Source organism: Daucus carota, chromosome 1 (assembly GCF_001625215.2).
Source record: "Daucus carota subsp. sativus chromosome 1, DH1 v3.0, whole genome shotgun sequence".
In the NCBI taxonomy this organism is placed as follows: domain Eukaryota; kingdom Viridiplantae; phylum Streptophyta; class Magnoliopsida; order Apiales; family Apiaceae; genus Daucus; species Daucus carota.
Window position 1 is genome coordinate 36,058,141 of NC_030381.2, and position 20,271 is coordinate 36,078,411.

Sequence of the window (20,271 nt, forward strand, 5' to 3'; positions counted from 1 at the left end):
TTCTTGATGGCAATCCCAAACATCATGTGCCACTTCTAACTCTTTCAAACTGCAAGCTTATATGCATGACAAGAATATATAAAAGGTTTGTGCACTTAAACTATTTAAAGGCTCTTAAAGCAAATATTTTCCATATTTGAGCAGAATTAAAATACAGGGATTAAACTAAAACACATAACATAAAATTTTAGGGAATAACTGAGGTCTAAGAACTTAACCAAGTGCACTTCATTTTCAAACTGCGTCATATAAGAAAAGCGGGCATTTCCGACCGTCAAAGTTGGTCGGAAATGAAGAGAGTTGGTCGGTTTTCACCTCATAACTGACCACCGACTAACTGATTGCGTTGGTCCTTTAAAACCTGGTCGTAAATAACTGATCGGTCGGAAATGAAACTTATAATTGACTGACGAACGACCGCTATCTTTAGTCGGTAATGTTTTGCCATTTTCTTAGAACTTGGCCCCACCTGTGATTGCTATCAAGATCTTTGAAAATTCTAGTTATACTAATTGAAAATATAAGCAAATGTAAATGATTTATGTGAGAAACAATTTGGAACTCAAAGCAACAAGAACAATAATTGGGAGAACAAAGGTGTTAATATATAGATAGAGTAGGATTAGCACATAAAATTGTCATCCTTCTTGTTGAATATGATTTTTAGGGTGTTATAAAGTTCGTCCTTGCTATAACCCCAGATGTGATATCTGTATGACAATGACATCTGACATTTGGTATGGTGTTATAGGCAAACAAGCATGCTTCAAAAAAGTTCTTAAAAAAAAGTTGCCTAAATATTGCCAAAGAAAAAGATATTAAACGATGCTTTCTCTTTTTTCTTTTTTTTTCTATTTTGGTGCGAGCATATTCATATTATATTAGAAGGAATATGTAAATTGAATGTGAAAAGTTCTAATTGGTTATTCGAAGAACGGATTTGTCTGGAACTCTGGAAGTTTAAATGCTTAGATTATTAAAACATATGACCAAATTCGATAGAAGAAATACTATCAAGTGAATAACAAATATTACATTATTAAATCACATGAAATAATTTGATAAAAGATACAATATCGAGTGATCTATAACTGATCATTGACTTTTGAGTAACATATATACTTGGTCTGTGGATGTGCTAATCTCATGGAACAGTGATTTCTAGATATCGCAGAACACAACATGCACAATATCAGATCAGCACATTTTCTTGCAGCAATAATGGTAGTGAGAAACCACAGTTTCATAAACATGTTAGCTAATATAATCACTACAACAAAACTGGCATTAGACAACACTGATCAGACAACGCACGATGAAAAAAGCGTTGTTTGGAAAAAAGACACAACACTTTCTTTTCGTCCTCAGAAAACTATTGTCTAACACCTACGACCTACAACGGTTAAAAAATCGTTGTCTAGTAAATTCAATCAGACAACGGTGTCTTAACTGTGGTATTGTGGAATAATGCATGTTAGACAACTGTTTTCAGAGCCGATGTGTGAAGAAACTTCCGACAATAGTTCAAGAAACCGTTGTTGTAATTAGACAAGTGTTTTATTTTTTGTGTTGTTTACGAGCAGTTCAAACAAGGGTTTTATTGTTGTGTGACTGGAAAGCTAACATACAAGTGTTTTTGTTAGCATTGTAACATGGCCTTATAGACAAGCCTCTACTAACTAATAAAATGTTGTCTAACTAAATAAATTTTAAGTAAATAAATGTACATAAGAGAGTGCAAAGATTAAAAAGTCCGAACCAAGTTATAATAAAATAATCAATTTCTTGATAGTCATAGGTTTTTCTTGCATTAGATCAAGAATTGATCAAGAAAATGTGAATTTTCAACTCATTAAAATAAAAATTTGTTATACAACGCTTTTCTTCCCATAAACCGTTGTCTACACTACTTTTATACAACGGATTTTTCGTGAAGCGTTGTTTGAGCCTAATTTAGACAATGGATTCTCTAACAACGGTATAACTTTCGTAACAGTTGTGTCATTTTCAATGATACAACAAATGTGCGTATAAAAACCATTGTCTGTTAGACACTACAAGACGAAAAATACCTTTTTACAAGAAGACAAAATTTACAATCGACTAGTATTGTTAAAAAAACATACAAAATAAACATAAGAAAATTTGATTTTTTTTATACATGACTAATATTGTTGGTTCTCGACATCCGTACGGTTAGATCATCAAAATCAATATTTATAAATTAATACAGAGCTAATCGTATACATAACAAAGATTATATCGAGTACTTTATAAATTGTAAACATAAAACACATACACACATACTAATACTTACGTCCGAAGTACAAAATTGTCTTGGTATTACAAATGAACTATACATATTTGCATATATGCATAATATAAATATATTTTTTTGACAAAAAGTATAAAAATATGAATTGATCAACGATACGAGAATTTTTAACTCTTAAAAAAAGAATTCAATATACAACGGTTTTCATCCAATAAACCGTTGTCTACACAACTTACATACAACGGTTTTTTCCTGAAATGTTGTTTGAGCCTATTTTAAACAATAGCATTATGTAACAACGGTATAATATACATAACACTTGTGTCATTTGAACTCATACAATACACCTGTGCATAAATAATGTTGTCCAATAGACACTACAAGACAAAATTTACCTTTTTATAATAAGACAAAATTTACTAATTGACTTGTTTTCTTAAAAAAACATACAAAATAAACATAAAAAAAATTTAATTATTTTTATACATGACTAATATTGTTAGTTCTTGACATCCGTACGGTCAGATCATCGAAACAAATATTTATAAATTAATACAGAGCTAATCGTATACATACCAAAGATTCTATTCACTACATTCTCAATTGCAAACATAAAACACATACGAATACTCACGTCCAAACTACAAAATTATTATCCTCTTACAAATCAAAAATACAAATTTCGTTATATGCATAATATAAATATAATTTTTTTGATAAAAAATATAAAAATAAGAATTAATATGCATAATATAAATATATATTTTTAGATAAAAAGTATAAAAACAAGAAATGATCTTGAAATTGAGAAATTTTAACTCTTGAAAAGGAATATCGGGCATGAGTCACGTCAAAGAGAGTAATATTGTTACAAGATTATTGTTAAAAAAATTTACAAGATTATTTTTCTAATTTTCTTATATTTTTACATCAACAAATACTAGGATCAATTATAATGTTTACTAGATACAATAATCCTATTATATTTTTATTAAAAGATCATATAAGGTAATTATAAATATTTATTTTTATATTAGTAAATTATTATATATTTAAATTATATTTTATAGGTTATTTTGATAATCACATACAAATAAATACTCAAAAAATTCATTTTTTTCATAATTCTACTACACAATATATTAAAATAATATTTTTATTATTTCTAATACAATTTCTGTATCTTGACTTGGGGGAGATAAGCCATTTCATTTCCAGCATATAATTTTTCGTTTCCCCCCTTAGCATTAATCCAAATTTTCGTTTCCCCCTTTCTCTCTGCATTTGTCTTCTTCTTCATCTCCAATGTCTATTCTGTGCATCTCAAATTAGAAGGTCTTCTCTCTTGCCCCTCCCCAGATCCCTAATTTTGACATAGTCTCTATCAATGGAAATGGCTCACTCTACTTGTCTCCGCTCCAGATCTGCTCGACCGGAAAATCTCTCTCCCCCTACCCCCCTCCCTCTCTCCCTCTCCTTTTCTCTTTTCTCTTTTCTTAGTTTTCTCAAATGTCAGGACCAGGTATATACATCTAATCATTGTATAGTTTTATTGTTATTTTGGGGGGGTTTTTAGTTGTGTGCGTTCTAGAGTATTCGACTTATAATCTTGGATTTTATGTGTGGTGTTTTGTGGGGTGGTAATGATTGATTTGTTTCTGGTTTTCTACATGTTCTCTCTGTTTCGTAATACATGCCCTATTTTATTATTACTGGAGTTTGTTCTCAACTTTTGAGCTTGCTTTGTGTTTTGATTTGAGAAATTTGTGTGAATTGATTTTAGGGATAAAAATATGTAGTTCATTGGCGGATGACAAAGTGAGCATCCCTTGGCAAAGTGAGTATTTGTTGGCGGAATTCATTTTGTGTGAAATCCAGTTGAGTATCCCGAAAATGCAGGTCAGATTTGTCTTGGATAATAGTAGATGATTAATCTAGAACTACATAAATTAAAAGTAAACAGAGGAGCATGCTTGTATATTTATAGTGTTGAGAAATGGGAAGTGTTCACCAATTTACAAAGAGCAGATGAGTATAATTTCCCCTCTGCAAATAAGTGAATTGGTGAGGCTTGTTTGATGGGCTTAAGTTTGGCCCAGGCTAAATGTGTTTGCTCAAACAATAAGCTTTTATATGATGATGTTTCTGTTAATATAATTTCTCACCTGGGCCATAGATTGGTCCTAAGTTTGTGTCACATTTGCTGTTTTTAACTGCTGATCAATGATCATTTATTTTACATGACATTTGTAGTAGCGGTCAGCTCTCTTTTTTGCAGAAACTGAAATTTATTATTACATTTATGTGGATGTCTCGGTTTTAATACTCACATATAGATTTTTTTTGCAGATTTTGGTAGCTTTGATTTCTTCCCTAGTTAACATGAATTTTTCATTGCAGAGTCAGATCACAGATTTACAAGTAAAATACCTGTTTTTTTAGTTAGGTATTGAACCAGTTTACGAAATTTAAGTTCAGCTATTATATTCACAATTTTTGGAGATAAATTACCTGATACATGAGTACATAACTTGCATTCACTTGCTATCTTTGTACATTTCCAGCACCAAATTTACAAGCTCAATGGGAGATTGCATCTTTGTAGTGGTTTGACCAGGTGGTATATCTAATTCAATTTATTGCTTTATAATAAGTTGTTTCAAAATATAGAAATCTTTCTCGGTTAATTAGGAACACATGATTATATTTGCTTTCTCAATCCAAGGTCATTTATATTTATCTCTTTTTCATCTCCTTGTTAAAGTACATTTTAATGTTTTTGTTTTTGACAGAAGTAAGGTTTGGTGAGATGAGGATGAATGTGACTGCAGGATTAGGCTTGCGAAAGCATGATATGCAGTTATGAAGAATGAATGGAGGCTTGTTATGAAAAAGACTTCCCGTATGCTTTCTGGAGTTCAATTTGTTGAATTTCATCCTATTTCTACTGTAATTCAGCTAAGATCAGAATGTTGCAAGATCCCAAGTTCTTATATATATGGTTAATTGTAACTGTTGTTATTTAGTTGGCTGTGAAAACTTTTGCTACTAATTTATGACTTGCTAATTATATTCACATGCATAGTTTTATTAGGTTATGTAAAACCATTGTCTAACATAACTAAACACAAAAGAAAGTGAAAAAGAATATAGTTGTTTCAAAACGTACAAACAACACAATTTTAAATATAAAATTGTTGTCTAACACACGTACCAATAAGTAAATAATAGAATTAAAACCGTTGTCTAAATCTATATTTTGAACATTTGTGGAACAAAAACCATTGTCTAAGAGCTTTCACACAACTGCCTCAATAGCTAAAATATTGTTAGAAGGGTCATTACACAAGTGTTCTTATGCTCTGAACCCGTTGTACAATAGAGTAAAAAACGAGCATCTCTACTCCAAATTTTGTTGTATGATCCTCTTGCCGACAAGTCTTGCAAACTACTAAAACTGTTGTGGATAGTCTCTCTAACAATACAATTTTGGAAAATGAGTATTGTTAAAAAAGGTTTATAACAACAGTTTCTTAAGAGTCGCGTTGTTGTTTCTGGGTGTGGCACAACACTTTATTAAACGCAAACCATCGTGTTGCATAGAATCAGACAACGGTTCGCACCGTTGTCTGATATGCATATCAGACGGCGGCTCGATAGACCACGGTTTTTCTCGGTTTCAGACAACGGGCAAAAACCGTTGTCTGATGCTGTTTTCCTTGTAGTGAATGGAACTCCGTCTTGATTGATTATGGAGTAGACTTGCATACGCTAGATATAAGTGTGACTCATAATTGTTAAATATGGCAGACTCAAGATTATAAGATGTCACAAAACCCAACATGCACAGTATCTGCTTACAAAATCAAAACAAGAAATACTGCAATTACTCGAAAATTTAAAAGGGTTCTTAAGTACCTGAAGCAATTTAGTGACTATGGAGGCCTCGGGAGAGCGACCAAGCAAGTAGCATTTGAGTTCAGCGGATATACTTGAATCTTTATGTCCATGTGGTACCTTCACATGCTTCAACTGACAGAATGGAGAAGGAACCTGGACAAGAAGTTTTGAAACAGCAGAAAGTGCCTAGAAAATACCCGCAAAAAATGATTAAGATATGGAACTGAGCTGCAATTTAGATCTAGAATTTAACATGCACTAAACAAGACTTTATGGTTGTTTCATTATCATGAGTTCGCCTTCTGCAGTATACTGGCTGCAGAAGCTAATTTATAATGAAGTGCATATACTGTTAACAATTTAGCCAACACTACTAATTAATGCCTAAACACTAATTTAACGAATGTTATCAGTCATACAAATAATAACTATATAGCATCTTCAGTCAGAAAAGGATATAAATTTATAATGACTCATAGTAGTAATATTGAAAAGAGAAATATAAAGTTACCTGAACGGTCGCTGAGTCTAGGGTAAGAATCTTAGCATTGCTCAGTCCTGGAAACATATAAACAACCCGAGTATAATAAAGCTTGAACTCCTCTAATGATGCAAGAGGCTCGTCCCCATTGCTACCCCGTAGTTTGATATGCACATTTTCCAACTCAGACACTCCAAACATGATAGGAAAGAAACCAACAGAAGTAAAATTGCGGATATGGTGCGCCAAAACAATGATATTGCCAGAATGATAAGTTGTAGTACTCACAGGTGAATTGATTTCAAGGTTTTCCAATTGGGGACAAGATATCAAGCATTCTTCAGTTATATTTCCCCGGAAAAACAAGATAAGATTTTTTAGATTGACAAGCGCAGAGAAGAACCTAGATTCAGGAAAGGACACATCATCGAGCTTTAGAGTTAATAAAGCCGGAAAATTCCAACTATTTTGAGGCAATATGCAATTTGTCAGGTGAAGAGTTGTTAAAGCAGGTAAACTAATAGGATCCGGTAACTGTAAACCCTCGAGTACCAATGTGCGTAAAGCAGGCAAGCATGACAAATGCAATTCAGGCAAGAGGATTCTATGATCGGGCTGGGCAGCCAAATTTAAAGTGTTTAAAGCAGGTAAATTCCAACAACGAGTTGTCGAAAGTTCACCTTGAATTGGCCTTAATGTGAGTTTATGCAAGGAAGGAGAGTTCATACTGTATATACAAGAATCCAGTTTAAAACCTGAGGCCGAAGTTTCAAATTTTATATCCCGAGCATTGTTAAACATTGATTCAAACATATACTGGGGAAAAAGAAGTTGTTCTACGACATGATCAAATTCGAAATTCACTTTGAGTACATCAAATAGAATGTTTCGCCGCAGGAAAAAATTGGAAATAAAGCGACTTCGAGTGTCAAGTATATGCAATTCGGATTCTGGAAAGATGTAATTAGTGAAATTGACATACGGAAGAGTAGTCCACACAAGCTTCCATCTTTTGGAGAGAACGCTGGTCTGCACAGCCGATTTAGCATCAACAAAGGAGAGAATTATATGAATTAAATCGGTGCTTAACCAGCTGATTCTGTCTTCACCCCCTTCTGGTTCTTCTGATAATCTTGCAATCATCCGCCTATCCGCCTGCTCCATTGTGTACCGAAGTTGAGATGAAATTCACACCGCAGCTAGGAAGCATGAGTGCGGGTGCGGGTACGGGGGTGCGCGATACGGGGATACGGGAATTCGGCAAATCTAAAATTATGGGGATTCGGGTGCGGGGGGATTCGGCAAATTTAATATATTAAAAATATATTTTATACATGTATTTGAAGAGTTATATTCATATTTAAACCAAATATTTGAATAAATAAGTTCAATATCCTTAACAATATACAATATAATTATTTAATAACACAATTATCACATTATAAGGTAGTTAAGTGATAGAGTATTCAACTAATCACAGAATTAATCATACAAAAAGAATCCCCAAGAATCCCCGAGTATCGAAGAATCCCCAAGAATCGAGTGCGCGGTGCGGCGGGTGAGTGAAGTATCCCTGCTTTCTAGCACCGCAGTCATCTTGATTATATGCTGTGACCTAAGTTGAGGTGAAATGTTTTTTTTTTTTAAATGTTATAGATTCCCATCATATTTTTAAAACATAAAATAATATCCCGACTCATGAAATTTTTAAGTTTTTAAGAAAAATCTCATTTTTAAATTTCATATATTCAAAGAATTTTAAATAATAATATTCGATTATTACTGAATTTTCATTTACATTTTAAAATCTTGATTCAATATCATTAATTAGATATTTTAGAATAATTTCAAATTTTAATTTAATATCTTAATATTTTAATATAATTTCTAGATCCGAAATATATTTGGATCTCATTTCTTAAAGTACTTTAATTTCATGAATGAAAAAAATATGAAATTTTTTAATTAAACATCATCCTTAGTTTATAGTTTTATTCATTATATTTTGAGTATTTATATATAATTATATTATATTATTAAAATAAAAAGTACACCGATTTGATGGTTGATTTGTAATATGAGTATGGTGTAACGCATTATAACTATTAGATTATTTAATTAAATTAGGTAGCTATGTGTATCTATATATATTATAAATGATAAATTATAAATTTAAATAAAATATGTTAAGATATTTTAATTTTATGTCTATTATTTGAAACTAATAATATCAATAGTTATTTTTAATATTTTGTTCAAATAATATCTTATATATAATAAAAAAAATTAGTATGGTAGTAATAAATTTAATTTATTTAAATAATTTCATACTGGATCAATGCGGAATCAATTTATAATACCCGCAGAAGGACCGCACTTAAGAAATCCTGTGATCAAGAGGATACAAGTCCATCTTCAACCAGCTGAACCAACTCTTGCGGGCGATATTATTGTTTATTTGTACCAGATCTATCATGGATTTGTTATCTTTATCTGAACTTTGCTAATAAATTTTGGGTTTTCCCTTATTTCAAGATCTGTAGCATGAAGAATGGATTTTTTTGTGGTTGAAACACTCGGTGCATATTAATACTATTATGTTGCCATTTGCAAATATTCAGTATGCGGTCTCTTGTACAAAATGTGCAAAAAAGGATAAATTTGACCATGATGTTTAGTTGATCGATAATTTTATGTTTTACATAGATAGCTATGATAGCTTTGTTGATTACTTTAAATCTTATAGTTTTAATATATCAGTTGATCAACGATTTTGGAGTAAACTTTGGTACTGTTGCGGTGGGTTTTGAAGTGGAAACATCACGACATATCCTAATACAAAATTACACAAACATAGATTCAGGTTGTGCTACCAAACACACTCCATATATAGACCATAAGTGTACCATTAAGAGCTATAAATTATATATGTAAGTGAAAAGAAATGTAAGAAAAGTGTAGAGTCTAAACAACACGGAGATGCTTTTTATAGTGGCGGACGGGCGATATTTTCCATGTGGAGGCGATAACAACGAGGTGATTAAATTATCATTATTATACAAGGTGAGGCGACAGTCACGAGGGTATGCGATAATAACGAGATGAATGATTGTCGTTTATGACGAATAATATTGAGCACAAATTCCAGAAAAATCTCTATATCGAATTGAGATAAGATATTTACGATAAGATATTTACGATTAATACAAAACTACTTTGATAATTAATACGCGAAAACTAATATAGAGAAAAAAGAAAAACACGAATTCCATGATAGTTTAATGTTACATGTAAATAGAGCACCCTAAATAAATAATTGTAGACTTTAAAATCCGAATATGTAATTATAGCTTCCCCAAGTGTAGTTATGTATATTTTTCCGTGTAGTAGAAAATTATACTGAAAAATGATAACACTACAACACTGAAGTTAGCTAACGACCTGTAAATGAAGTACTAGTAACAGTTGCAATAGAGAACCCATTAGACATAGATGTGCTATCCTTAATCTTGTTATGTGATTCTGCAGGCATACTTCTGGTTGGTAATTTAGGTTCTTCAGATGTATTACCAATTAAGAGCATGGCAACAACTTGAGACATTGGTGGTCTTGAAGACACTGGAGATTGAGTGCACAATAAACCTATCTCCATGCATTTCTTCACATCTTCTACCCTGTATTCATCAGGGTCTAGTGTCTTGTCTATTAACTCCGAGTACATGTTGTTCTCGTACATTCTCCATGCCTATTACGATGAAAATGTGTATAACATATCAGCTGGAGAGAAAATGTTGTCCATTATGTTGTTAGTAATCACAAAAGGACTTACATCTTCGAGTAGGTACTCATTGGTAGATTGAACATCATTACACCTTCTGCCACTAATAATTTCAAGGACTACGATCCCAAAGCTATATGTATCTACTTTCTCAGACAATTGCCCATGTATTGCATACTCTGGTGCCGTATACCCTCTGTTTATGTTAGAAAGTGAGAGTGATATACGCAAAACTTGGTTGTGTAAGAGTGATCAGCAACCTGACTTAAAGGAAAAAAAAATCAAGAATTAAATTAAATTGATTAGATTGACTTACAATGTCCCAGCAAATTTGGTGTTAACATGACTTTGACTCTCAGGGAGAAGTCTGGCAAATCCAAAATCAGCAATTTTTGGCTGAAACTCTTCATCAAGCAATATGTTGCTTGATTTTATATCTCGATGTATGATCCTCACATGATATTGTTCATGTAAATAGGCAAGACCCTTGGCTGTGCCAAAAATTATGTCAAACCTTTGTTTCCAGTTAAGAGTTCCTCGCCGTTCACCTGTCTCAGTCAGTAACAGTTTATAAGTATAGTTAATCTTCTAACGCACCAAGAAATCAGCACTGTTCTTTTTGCTAGAAGATGAAAGCTAGTGAAAATAATCCTTATATATAATCACAAACAAATCTGTAAACATTTCTCTTGTTGCAAAAACCTAGAATGTAGTAAAAACAATTCTAATACATATTTACATTAGCAAGTTGGTGCCATGTACTTAATTGGCAAGTTTCTTACACGATAGAATTTCTGTTATTAAGTAAACAATGAGGTGGAAGTAACTGATGTATTGTTTTGGTTATTTACTTCACCAGATGCAATTTAGTCATTATTCATGAACTCATGAATTTGGTTATTTTCTTCACTAGATGTACTCTATTTGTCAACTCACAGTCACAGATGTTGTGCTCAGACTCAGATGTGCAAACGTGAATAAGTGCGAACTTTACATTAATGGTGGCATCAGTTTACTAACCATATAGGAATCTTTCAAGGCTGGAGTTGGCCATGTACTCAATGACAAGAAGTAGTTCCTGTCCTTTAATGCAACATCCAAGGAGACGGATGAGATTACGATGATGAACATTACTAATGAGTCTAACTTCACTATCAAATATTGTCTCTGCTACCCTGGTGTCTAATGCTATTCTTTTCACTGCAACAATATCCCCATTCTTTAAAGTTCCCTGTCGACAACACGATGAAGTAAGAACACGCTGAAAAACCAGTTTGTAATTTTATCATCAATAAACAAATGAACAGATCTTGGTACACATATACCTTGTATATATACATCTCCATAACCACCTTTTCCAAGTTTGTTTACTATGCTGAAATTTTTTGTAGCTAATTTCAAGTCATTATAACTGTATTTTAGAGGGCTTTGCAATTCAGTTGCTCCCAGTATGTCACCTAGTACAGCTGTACATGATTAGCTCTGTAACATATATAGCTACTACATGTAGAAGCGACGATATTGCAAATTAGAAAGAGACTAACTAAAACTCCCAGCAACAGTGAATAGTTACCTCTTGGTGCTGCGATTCGTTTCCCTAAAACTTTGTACCATAATATCATAATCAATATAAGCCCTGCTATCCCCACAATGCTGCCAATTAAAATTGCTTTCTTGTTGCTTGAACTCCCTGTATAAAGCACACAGCATCACATTACTAAAGCCTTGCGCTATGATAGATATCCATATTAGCAAAGTGTTGCCACACTTTAATGTATCACAGAGCGTGGCCGTGCATCCATCAATTTTAGTATAGCATGCATAGCAAAGACGGTAAGCTCAAAATTTTACCAGAGGGTTGAAAAAAAATATTACCACTTCTCAGGAAAGGTGTGATATCAGTAGTCTGATTTTCAGCAAAAAATGCGGTGTCTGAGTACCTGAAGAAACACCCTGCATCTATGGCCCTCCCATCAGCCTGAGGTGGACAAGTTCTTAACCTACTATAAGCCATAGTTAAACAATGTAGGCAACCGGTTTTGTTTAATGTCTCGATGCATTGTGCCACTGCATAAACTGCACCAACACCACCATCTATTTGTCTGGTAGATGCGGCAAAAAAACCTTTGATCTTCGGTGTTGCAATTCGAAGGTCTCCAAGTAGTCCATCTACGGCTGTTTTGAAAGCTGTGGTCCAGGATACAGTACGGTTTCCACAAATCCTCCTATTGCCAGGGAGAGTTGTCTCTTCATCGATGCTGTTGCTCTCATACCTTTTGTAATTTGTGTAATAATCCAGGAAGCACAATAAGAAGACAGACAAATAAAGAATACAATTTTCAAGCACAACCTTATGGAGAGAAAAAAAATTATTTGCCTGTATAATTAGAAAACCCGAGAAAAAGAACAATCTGTGAGGGCAAAAAAACAATTCCTACTATTTTTTTTAAAAAAATTTTATCGAGATTAAAAGGTACAAATTAAACTATTATTTGAAAGGTTAGACAGGGCTAAAAGGGATCAGCCCCGGCCTAATTCCGTCACTTTTTACAACATAGATAGGTTCCTAACCTGAGGAAGCAGCCATCATATATGACACGAGCCCCGCTAGAAGCAGAGCAGTTGCGAATTTCTGACACGGCTGCATCAAAGCAGGCCACACATGCTCTGCTGGATAAGTATTTCCTGCACTGACACATGCCGTAAACAGGGTCCGAGCTTCTAGGCCACTGAACCGTCGCAAAACGTTTGTTCTCATCCAGAAGCTGTGTCCTGAGGTCTGTCATGGTGCTGTTAAAATTACTATAGAAATTCCACAAATTTGAAGCATTGTACACGCTGCAGCCCACCTGTAACAGATTGGTTTGAGGTTGCGACAAGGCAGTGTTTATCAATTTCAATAGTAATACACTGATGAAGAACTTCATGTTACACATCATTGTTGCTTACTGGAGACTAAAATTCAAGGAATGTGAGATTTAAAATATGCTAAATACATATGACTGTTCAAATTAGAGTATTATTGACAATTGAGAAATGGTCCAGTTAAGCCAAGTCATTTTGCAATTTGATATTGATCTGAATGGGCCGGAAAAAGGACAGTTATCGAATCTACAAGTAAGAAACAACACATCATCATTTAAAATATAAAACAATACCACATAGCATTGACTCGGAAGACCCAGTACAATACCACATAGGCACATAGCGTTGACTCGGAAGACCCAGTATTGTGAAAAACGGGAATCAGACTTAATCGGTGAAGTCACCTAACAATAATTAATCAAGGATTAATTGGACTGATCGGGTAATCGGGTGATTAATTGAATTATCGGATATTTAATCAGTTCATTGAGCTACGGAATATGGATTCATCGGTGATTAAAATCTCCCAACTTTTAGAACAGAACATAAAATTTACTTCCCCTTTTTCAGTAAACTCATTTGTTAAAACCCATAAGTACTATTGTGTAGAACAGCTTATATCCCGTGCAAAAGTACCGTGTAGTTGCAGAACCTCAATGATGCTTTGCAAGATACTTTAAGAACCTGAGGCAATGATTGGGCGCCAAAACAATGATATTGCCAGAATGACAAGTGGTAGTGATAACGCCAATCTCCGATCCCGGTCCTTCCTCCGCCGTGACTGGTGGTTCCGTGGTGCAGCTGCTGGATGGGGGCCTACAAAACAACGCCGGCGGGGGGGTTTTGCCCCGAAGCGCCTCCGGCGTGAGAGTAAGCGTAGGTTTCGGAAGGATAAAGATTAGAGAGAGTGCTATCTATATGTGGTGGGTGAAGGTGTTTGGCTGGTGGTTGCTGGTGGCTGAGAGTGTTTGAGTGTATGCTGAGTGTAAGTGTGTGTATGAATGGGTGTAAAAAGAGAGTAACCCTTAGACTCTTGATCCTTGGTCTATTTATAGGCCAAGGATTAGGGTTTAAGGGTGCGTACCTGGATCCTGGTCCTACACGTGTAGGGGTTCGATCCCCTACACGTGTCCAGGTGTCGGCGTAGGAGTAGTATTTTGGAATGTTCCCTGGCTTGTCTCTATCGCCAGTAGTTGACCGTTACATTTGTCTTTATTGTGTCAGTCTGTGCCTTGTGCAGCAAGTGTCGGCTGGTACAAGATTTGACCCCGGTCGAGGAGTGTGATCCGGATATGCCCATGGTCTACCCGGGTCCTGTACCTTATCCGGACGGCGTACTCTGGTAGGGTTGGTGGATTAGTTTCTGTGTTCTATGTGAGGGACGGGGTCCTTGTTTGAGCCCGGGTCTGTCGACCCGGGTTATACCATATCATTTGCCCCCCACTCCCTTACATAGATCTTCTATGTGAGGGAGTAGAGTGGATTTCATGCTTTTGCTCCTTTTACCTGGTGGAAGTTTTTTCGATGCCCTCCTGCCTGAGTAGACCCGGGTAGGGATTTGTGTTTGCCCCCTGACCGGTAGGTCCGGGTAAAAAATTTTGTTTTTAGTTACATGTATCCGGGTAGATAGTTGTAGCCTTGGGTGAGTGGTTCATATTTATTTCCTCGTTGTCTTGTCTGGTTTGGGAGTTGGGTGTGTATGGGTCTGTCCGAGTCTAGCTGTTTGCCCGGGCTCCTTGATGGTGAAGCGTTTTCTAAGTGTGGAATTCGAAGTGTTGCCCTGTAACGCCTCTAATCTTGGAATTTGTGTCGTCGCTGCTTTTGAGAGAAGTAATAATTACAGCTGTAATTATTATTTCTCAACGAATAGAACGTCGCCACGTGGCAAGTAGCCTGGGGGCTATATATACAGGACGTCCCCCTCGCCCCTTCTTTTTTTTTATTCTTGTCTTTCTCAGTTTTCTCCCATTTTCTTTTAAAAAGAAGGTAACCGCTCAAGTATTTGCCGCCTTTCGTCGGAGCTCCGTCGCCGTTTGTCTCGCTTCTTTACTTCGCTGCTATTCCGGTGAGTTCTTGCTTGTTTCTTTCTTTTCTTTTCCTTATTTCTTTTGTAGTGCTTTCTCTCGATTTCTTGTTGTTTTGATGATTGTAAATCGATGCATTTTGATCTTTTCATGTTGTGTTTTTGCTGCGTTTTGGGTTTGGTTTCGTAGGTTGCGAATGTATGTTTGGGGGGGGGTTTCTGTTTGTTTGGGGTTCTTGGGATGCATGGTTGCTGATAACGCCAATCTCCGATCCCGGTCCTTCCTCCGCCGTGACTGGTGGTTCCGTGGTGCAGCTGCTGGATGGGGGCCTACAAAACAACGCCGGCGGGGGGGTTTTGCCCCGAAGCGCCTCCGGCGTGAGAGTAAGCGTAGGTTTCGGAAGGATAAAGATTAGAGAGAGTGCTATCTATATGTGGTGGGTGAAGGTGTTTGGCTGGTGGTTGCTGGTGGCTGAGAGTGTTTGAGTGTATGCTGAGTGTAAGTGTGTGTATGAATGGGTGTAAAAAGAGAGTAACCCTTAGACTCTTGATCCTTGGTCTATTTATAGGCCAAGGATTAGGGTTTAAGGGTGCGTACCTGGATCCTGGTCCTACACGTGTAGGGGTTCGATCCCCTACACGTGTCCAGGTGTCGGCGTAGGAGTAGTATTTTGGAATGTTCCCTGGCTTGTCTCTATCGCCAGTAGTTGACCGTTACATTTGTCTTTATTGTGTCAGTCTGTGCCTTGTGCAGCAAGTGTCGGCTGGTACAAGATTTGACCCCGGTCGAGGAGTGTGATCCGGATATGCCCATGGTCTACCCGGGTCCTGTACCTTATCCGGACGGCGTACTCTGGTAGGGTTGGTGGATTAGTTTCTGTGTTCTATGTGAGGGACGGGGTCCTTGTTTGAGCCCGGGTCTGTCGACCCGGGTTATACCATATCATTTGCCCCCCACTCCCTTACATAGATCTTCTATGTGAGGGAGTAGAGTGGATTTCATGCTTTTGCTCCTTTTACCTGGTGGAAGTTTTTTCGATGCCCTCCTGCCTGAGTAGACCCGGGTAGGGATTTGTGTTTGCCCCCTGACCGGTAGGTCCGGGTAAAAAATTTTGTTTTTAGTTACATGTATCCGGGTAGATAGTTGTAGCCTTGGGTGAGTGGTTCATATTTATTTCCTCGTTGTCTTGTCTGGTTTGGGAGTTGGGTGTGTATGGGTCTGTCCGAGTCTAGCTGTTTGCCCGGGCTCCTTGATGGTGAAGCGTTTTCTAAGTGTGGAATTCGAAGTGTTGCCCTGTAATGCCTCTAATCTTGGAATTTGTGTCGTCGCTGCTTTTGAGAGAAGTAATAATTACAGCTGTAATTATTATTTCTCAACGAATAGAACGTCGCCACGTGGCAAGTAGCCTGGGGGCTATATATACAGGACGTCCCCCTCGCCCCTTCTTTTTTTTTATTCTTGTCTTTCTCAGTTTTCTCCCATTTTCTTTTAAAAAGAAGGTAACCGCTCAAGTATTTGCCGCCTTTCGTCGGAGCTCCGTCGCCGTTTGTCTCGCTTCTTTACTTCGCTGCTATTCCGGTGAGTTCTTGCTTGTTTCTTTCTTTTCTTTTCCTTATTTCTTTTGTAGTGCTTTCTCTCGATTTCTTGTTGTTTTGATGATTGTAAATCGATGCATTTTGATCTTTTCATGTTGTGTTTTTGCTGCGTTTTGGGTTTGGTTTCGTAGGTTGCGAATGTATGTTTGGGGGGGGGGGGGGTTTCTGTTTGTTTGGGGTTCTTGGGATGCATGGTTGCTGGGTTTGATTTTGAATATTCTTGGATGTATATGTGTGTCTATATGTGTATATTGGCTGGGGTTTTGTGTTTTGATTCTTGTTTTTGGTTTAGAATGATTTGTAAACTGTTTGTGGCTTTCGGGCTTCTGGGGGTTTGAATTGAACCCGGGTCAGGTGTCTGTGCCCTGGTTGGGTGGTTTTAGGACGTAACCACGCATGGATGGATCTGGGTATTAGCTTTTATACTTAGAAACTCTAAGTTAAATTGTTGAATGGGTGAACCCGGGTCTAAATTGTCTGTGCTCGGGTTGGGTGGTTTTAGGACGTAACTGCTTTAGATGTTTGTAGGTTGCGAATGCACTTGTCCGGGTGTACCTGTTAGGCCCGGGTAGGGGTTTTGGGTTGCTCTGTTTTCGTACTTGGGAATTTTGTCGTGCTGTAGTGTATTGCAGGACCCGGGTAGCTCTTTTGTGTTGTACTTTGCTTTCTGCTTCCTATTTGTTGTGCTTGTCATATAGAATTAGGATGGGATCCGGACCGAACTAAAATTTGAAACAACTTGTGTGATTTCTTTTTCCTTAAAATTGACCCGGGTTGCTTCTTTATCTAGGTCCATGGTCCGGATCCCTAGACGGCAAAGACGAGAGATTGTTGCGTATTCTGCCGTACCCGGAGAGTTTTCCAGTGACACTGAGTGTGACGAAGTCCATACTCTCGCTCGCCGTGCCCGGAGAAAGATGGCTGAAGAAGAAGTTTCGTCTTCGGGGGTGATATCTGCCCGGCAAGATGTTAAGGTCACAATAGGGAGGCAGGTGATTATGTCTCCGGAGGGTGTTTGGTGTGATTCGAAGTCTTACTTCGTCACCAAGGCTCCCCTCGTCGAGGAGAAAGGATTTTATACAAATATGGCCGGATTCTATCGGTTTAAGCATCCGAACGGGAGGTTGGGCCCTTATCACAAAGGGGAATTCGATGAGAGATTCCGGGAGTTGACTGGAGTCCGGGCTCCTTTTCCGTTGAAGGCTCATATCAGAGAGATGGATCCGGGTGCGATTGATAGGATGATCCGGACTGCCTTCCAATTGCCGCCGGAGGTCGAGTGGAGGTGGCCCGAGCCCGGGGAGATGATATACCACCGGCCTGCAGATGGTTTCGTCCCGGTGTGGATGGAACATCTTCGGTCCGGGTGGAATCCCCGATGGCACATTTTCTTCAAACATCTATGTAAATATGAGTGGAAGGTGTCTCCGATGCAGCTAACTCCGAACGCGGTCAAGTGGATGACCTGGTTTCTGTGGGCTTGCAATAAGATGAATTACTATCCCACTTTGAAGCTGTTCCGCATGCTTTTTCAGTTTAAGAAGTCCGGGGTGAAGCCCCTATATGAACTGCGTTTTCGCTCAAAGGAGTGTGGTCTGGGGACCGGGTTCGTGAGCCCGGTTATGCATCAAAGTTCACTGAAGGGCTGGAACGGCGAAGTCCTTATGCTGAAGGGTCTAGACCTGGCTTTCATGCCTTATATAGAGGCAGATGATAAGAAGGTGAAGACGGACTCTGGGGCGCCCGGAGCTACTGGGGAGTTCCGGGCCCAGTTGGTCGAGTTTTGTAATTGTCTCGGGTTTCAGCTGACCCGGGATACGTTTATGCAGCACGACAAATTGCATGAGGGCGGCTGTGAGTTGCATCTCTTCTTTAGTCTTTTATTTCACTTTTCTAGTCTTGTCCGGGTCTTCTTCGTATTACGTCTGCTCCTGTTTTGTCCGGGTCTTTTAGTTTGTAGTCTCGTGTTGCTATATTGTCTGGGTCTCTTTGCTTGTGATGTGTATGTCCCTTAGATAATTTTTTGTTGCCATATTTCTTTGTATTGACCCGGGTTCTTTGGTTTTTTGGCAGGTCTTCCCTACTTCGACCCGGATCTTTGGAAAGATATGTCTGCCAACGACTCCTTCGCTGCCGCCTTGAGGAACTTGGGGGGAGTTCATACCCTTCCCAAGCCTCAGCCGAAGGATAAGTCGGCAAAGAAGAAGAAGGGGGCCGTGAAGAGGGGGGAGTCCGGGTCCTCTCGTCAGGAGACGGAGGGGACCGGTAACTCGAGTGCAACCCCGGATCCAGAGTTGCAGGCGAGGGACCCGGAGCTGGATTCCGAAGCTCTTGAGGTGGAGAGTCCGGTCCTCGAGCCGAAGAAGAAGCGGAAGAAGATTGATTCTTCTCAGAAGCAAGTGATTGATATGACGGGTGAGGATCCGGTCAGGTCCGCGATGGAGGTTGTTGATGTTGAGGGCGGTTCTCGACCGGCGCACAAGTTCGGGAAATACTCGGTCAAGAAGGTGATCGGGTTGATGGCTGAGCTCCCGTCCGATCAGGACTGGGAAGTGATGGAGGATCAGGGTCTTGAAGAGAACTTTAAGGACATAGGCGACTTGTGGGGTCAGGTAATTTTCTAACCCGGATTTGATCTTCCTTTGCGCCGTACTTAGGTGTCCTTGCTTTATGATTCTAGTTTTGCTGATCGAGTTTTAACGTTTCTTTGTCAGCTTGGTGGTCGGTTGGCCGGGTTCAACACCCATGCTCTGAATAGTCTGAAGAAGGAGAAGGAGTTTTCTGCTGAGACTCTTGCCCGGGTCCGGAAGCTGGATAAGGACCTGGATCGTGAGAGGTCAGCTCGGGAGGCCTTAGAGGCTAGTTTGGGCTCCAAGATTAAAGAGGCTGAGCTCAAGAAGGAAGCTGAGCTGGCTCAGAAAATCAAGGATGCTGAGGCCCGGGCTGATGATGCGGAGAAGAGGGCATCCGGGCTGGAGAAAGAAGTGGCTGACCTGAAGAAGGAGTTAGAGACCCGGAAAGCCCCGACTGAAGTTGTTGCCGAGTTCCAGAAGTCCCAGGTCTATGCAGATGCTCTAGCAAAGGCTGCGGCCGCGGAAGTCATGCGCTGCTGGACGGTGGCCGAGAAGCATATCAAGACCGACCCGGGTGCCAATGCTCAGAGCTTCATTGACCTGTATATTGATGTGAAGAACAAAGTCAATGCAGGTGGGGTGGAGCCCGAGCCTTACGTGGCCCCGGGTCAGGATGTGGACTCGGATTCTTCGGCTGAATCCGAACCGGTGGACGAAGAGATTCCTGTCCAAAATCCTCCTGCCGATGATCATCCCGTCCAAGACTCTCCTCCTGTTTAG

General features: G+C 38.3%; 2 protein-coding genes across 2 annotated transcripts; one reads left to right on the plus strand and one right to left on the minus strand.

The window, feature by feature from the left end:
* Positions 1-9,965: 9,965 nt before the first annotated feature.
* LOC108221857 (cysteine-rich receptor-like protein kinase 44) lies at positions 9,966-13,399 on the minus strand. Its single transcript, XM_017395714.2, has 8 exons — positions 13,006-13,399; positions 12,310-12,707; positions 12,008-12,124; positions 11,766-11,891; positions 11,455-11,667; positions 10,751-10,982; positions 10,486-10,630; positions 9,966-10,401 (listed from the first exon to the last, which is right to left on the minus strand). The coding sequence occupies exons 1-8, from the start codon at positions 13,371-13,373 to the stop codon at positions 10,090-10,092; spliced, it is 1,911 nt and encodes a 636-aa protein (XP_017251203.2). The 5' UTR covers positions 13,374-13,399; the 3' UTR covers positions 9,966-10,089.
* Positions 13,400-18,268: 4,869 nt separating this feature from the next.
* Positions 18,269-20,271, plus strand: LOC135150025 (uncharacterized). Its single transcript, XM_064086246.1, has 2 exons — positions 18,269-19,530; positions 19,633-20,271. Exons 1-2 carry the CDS (start codon positions 19,027-19,029, stop codon positions 20,269-20,271), a joined length of 1,143 nt encoding a protein of 380 aa, XP_063942316.1. The 5' UTR covers positions 18,269-19,026.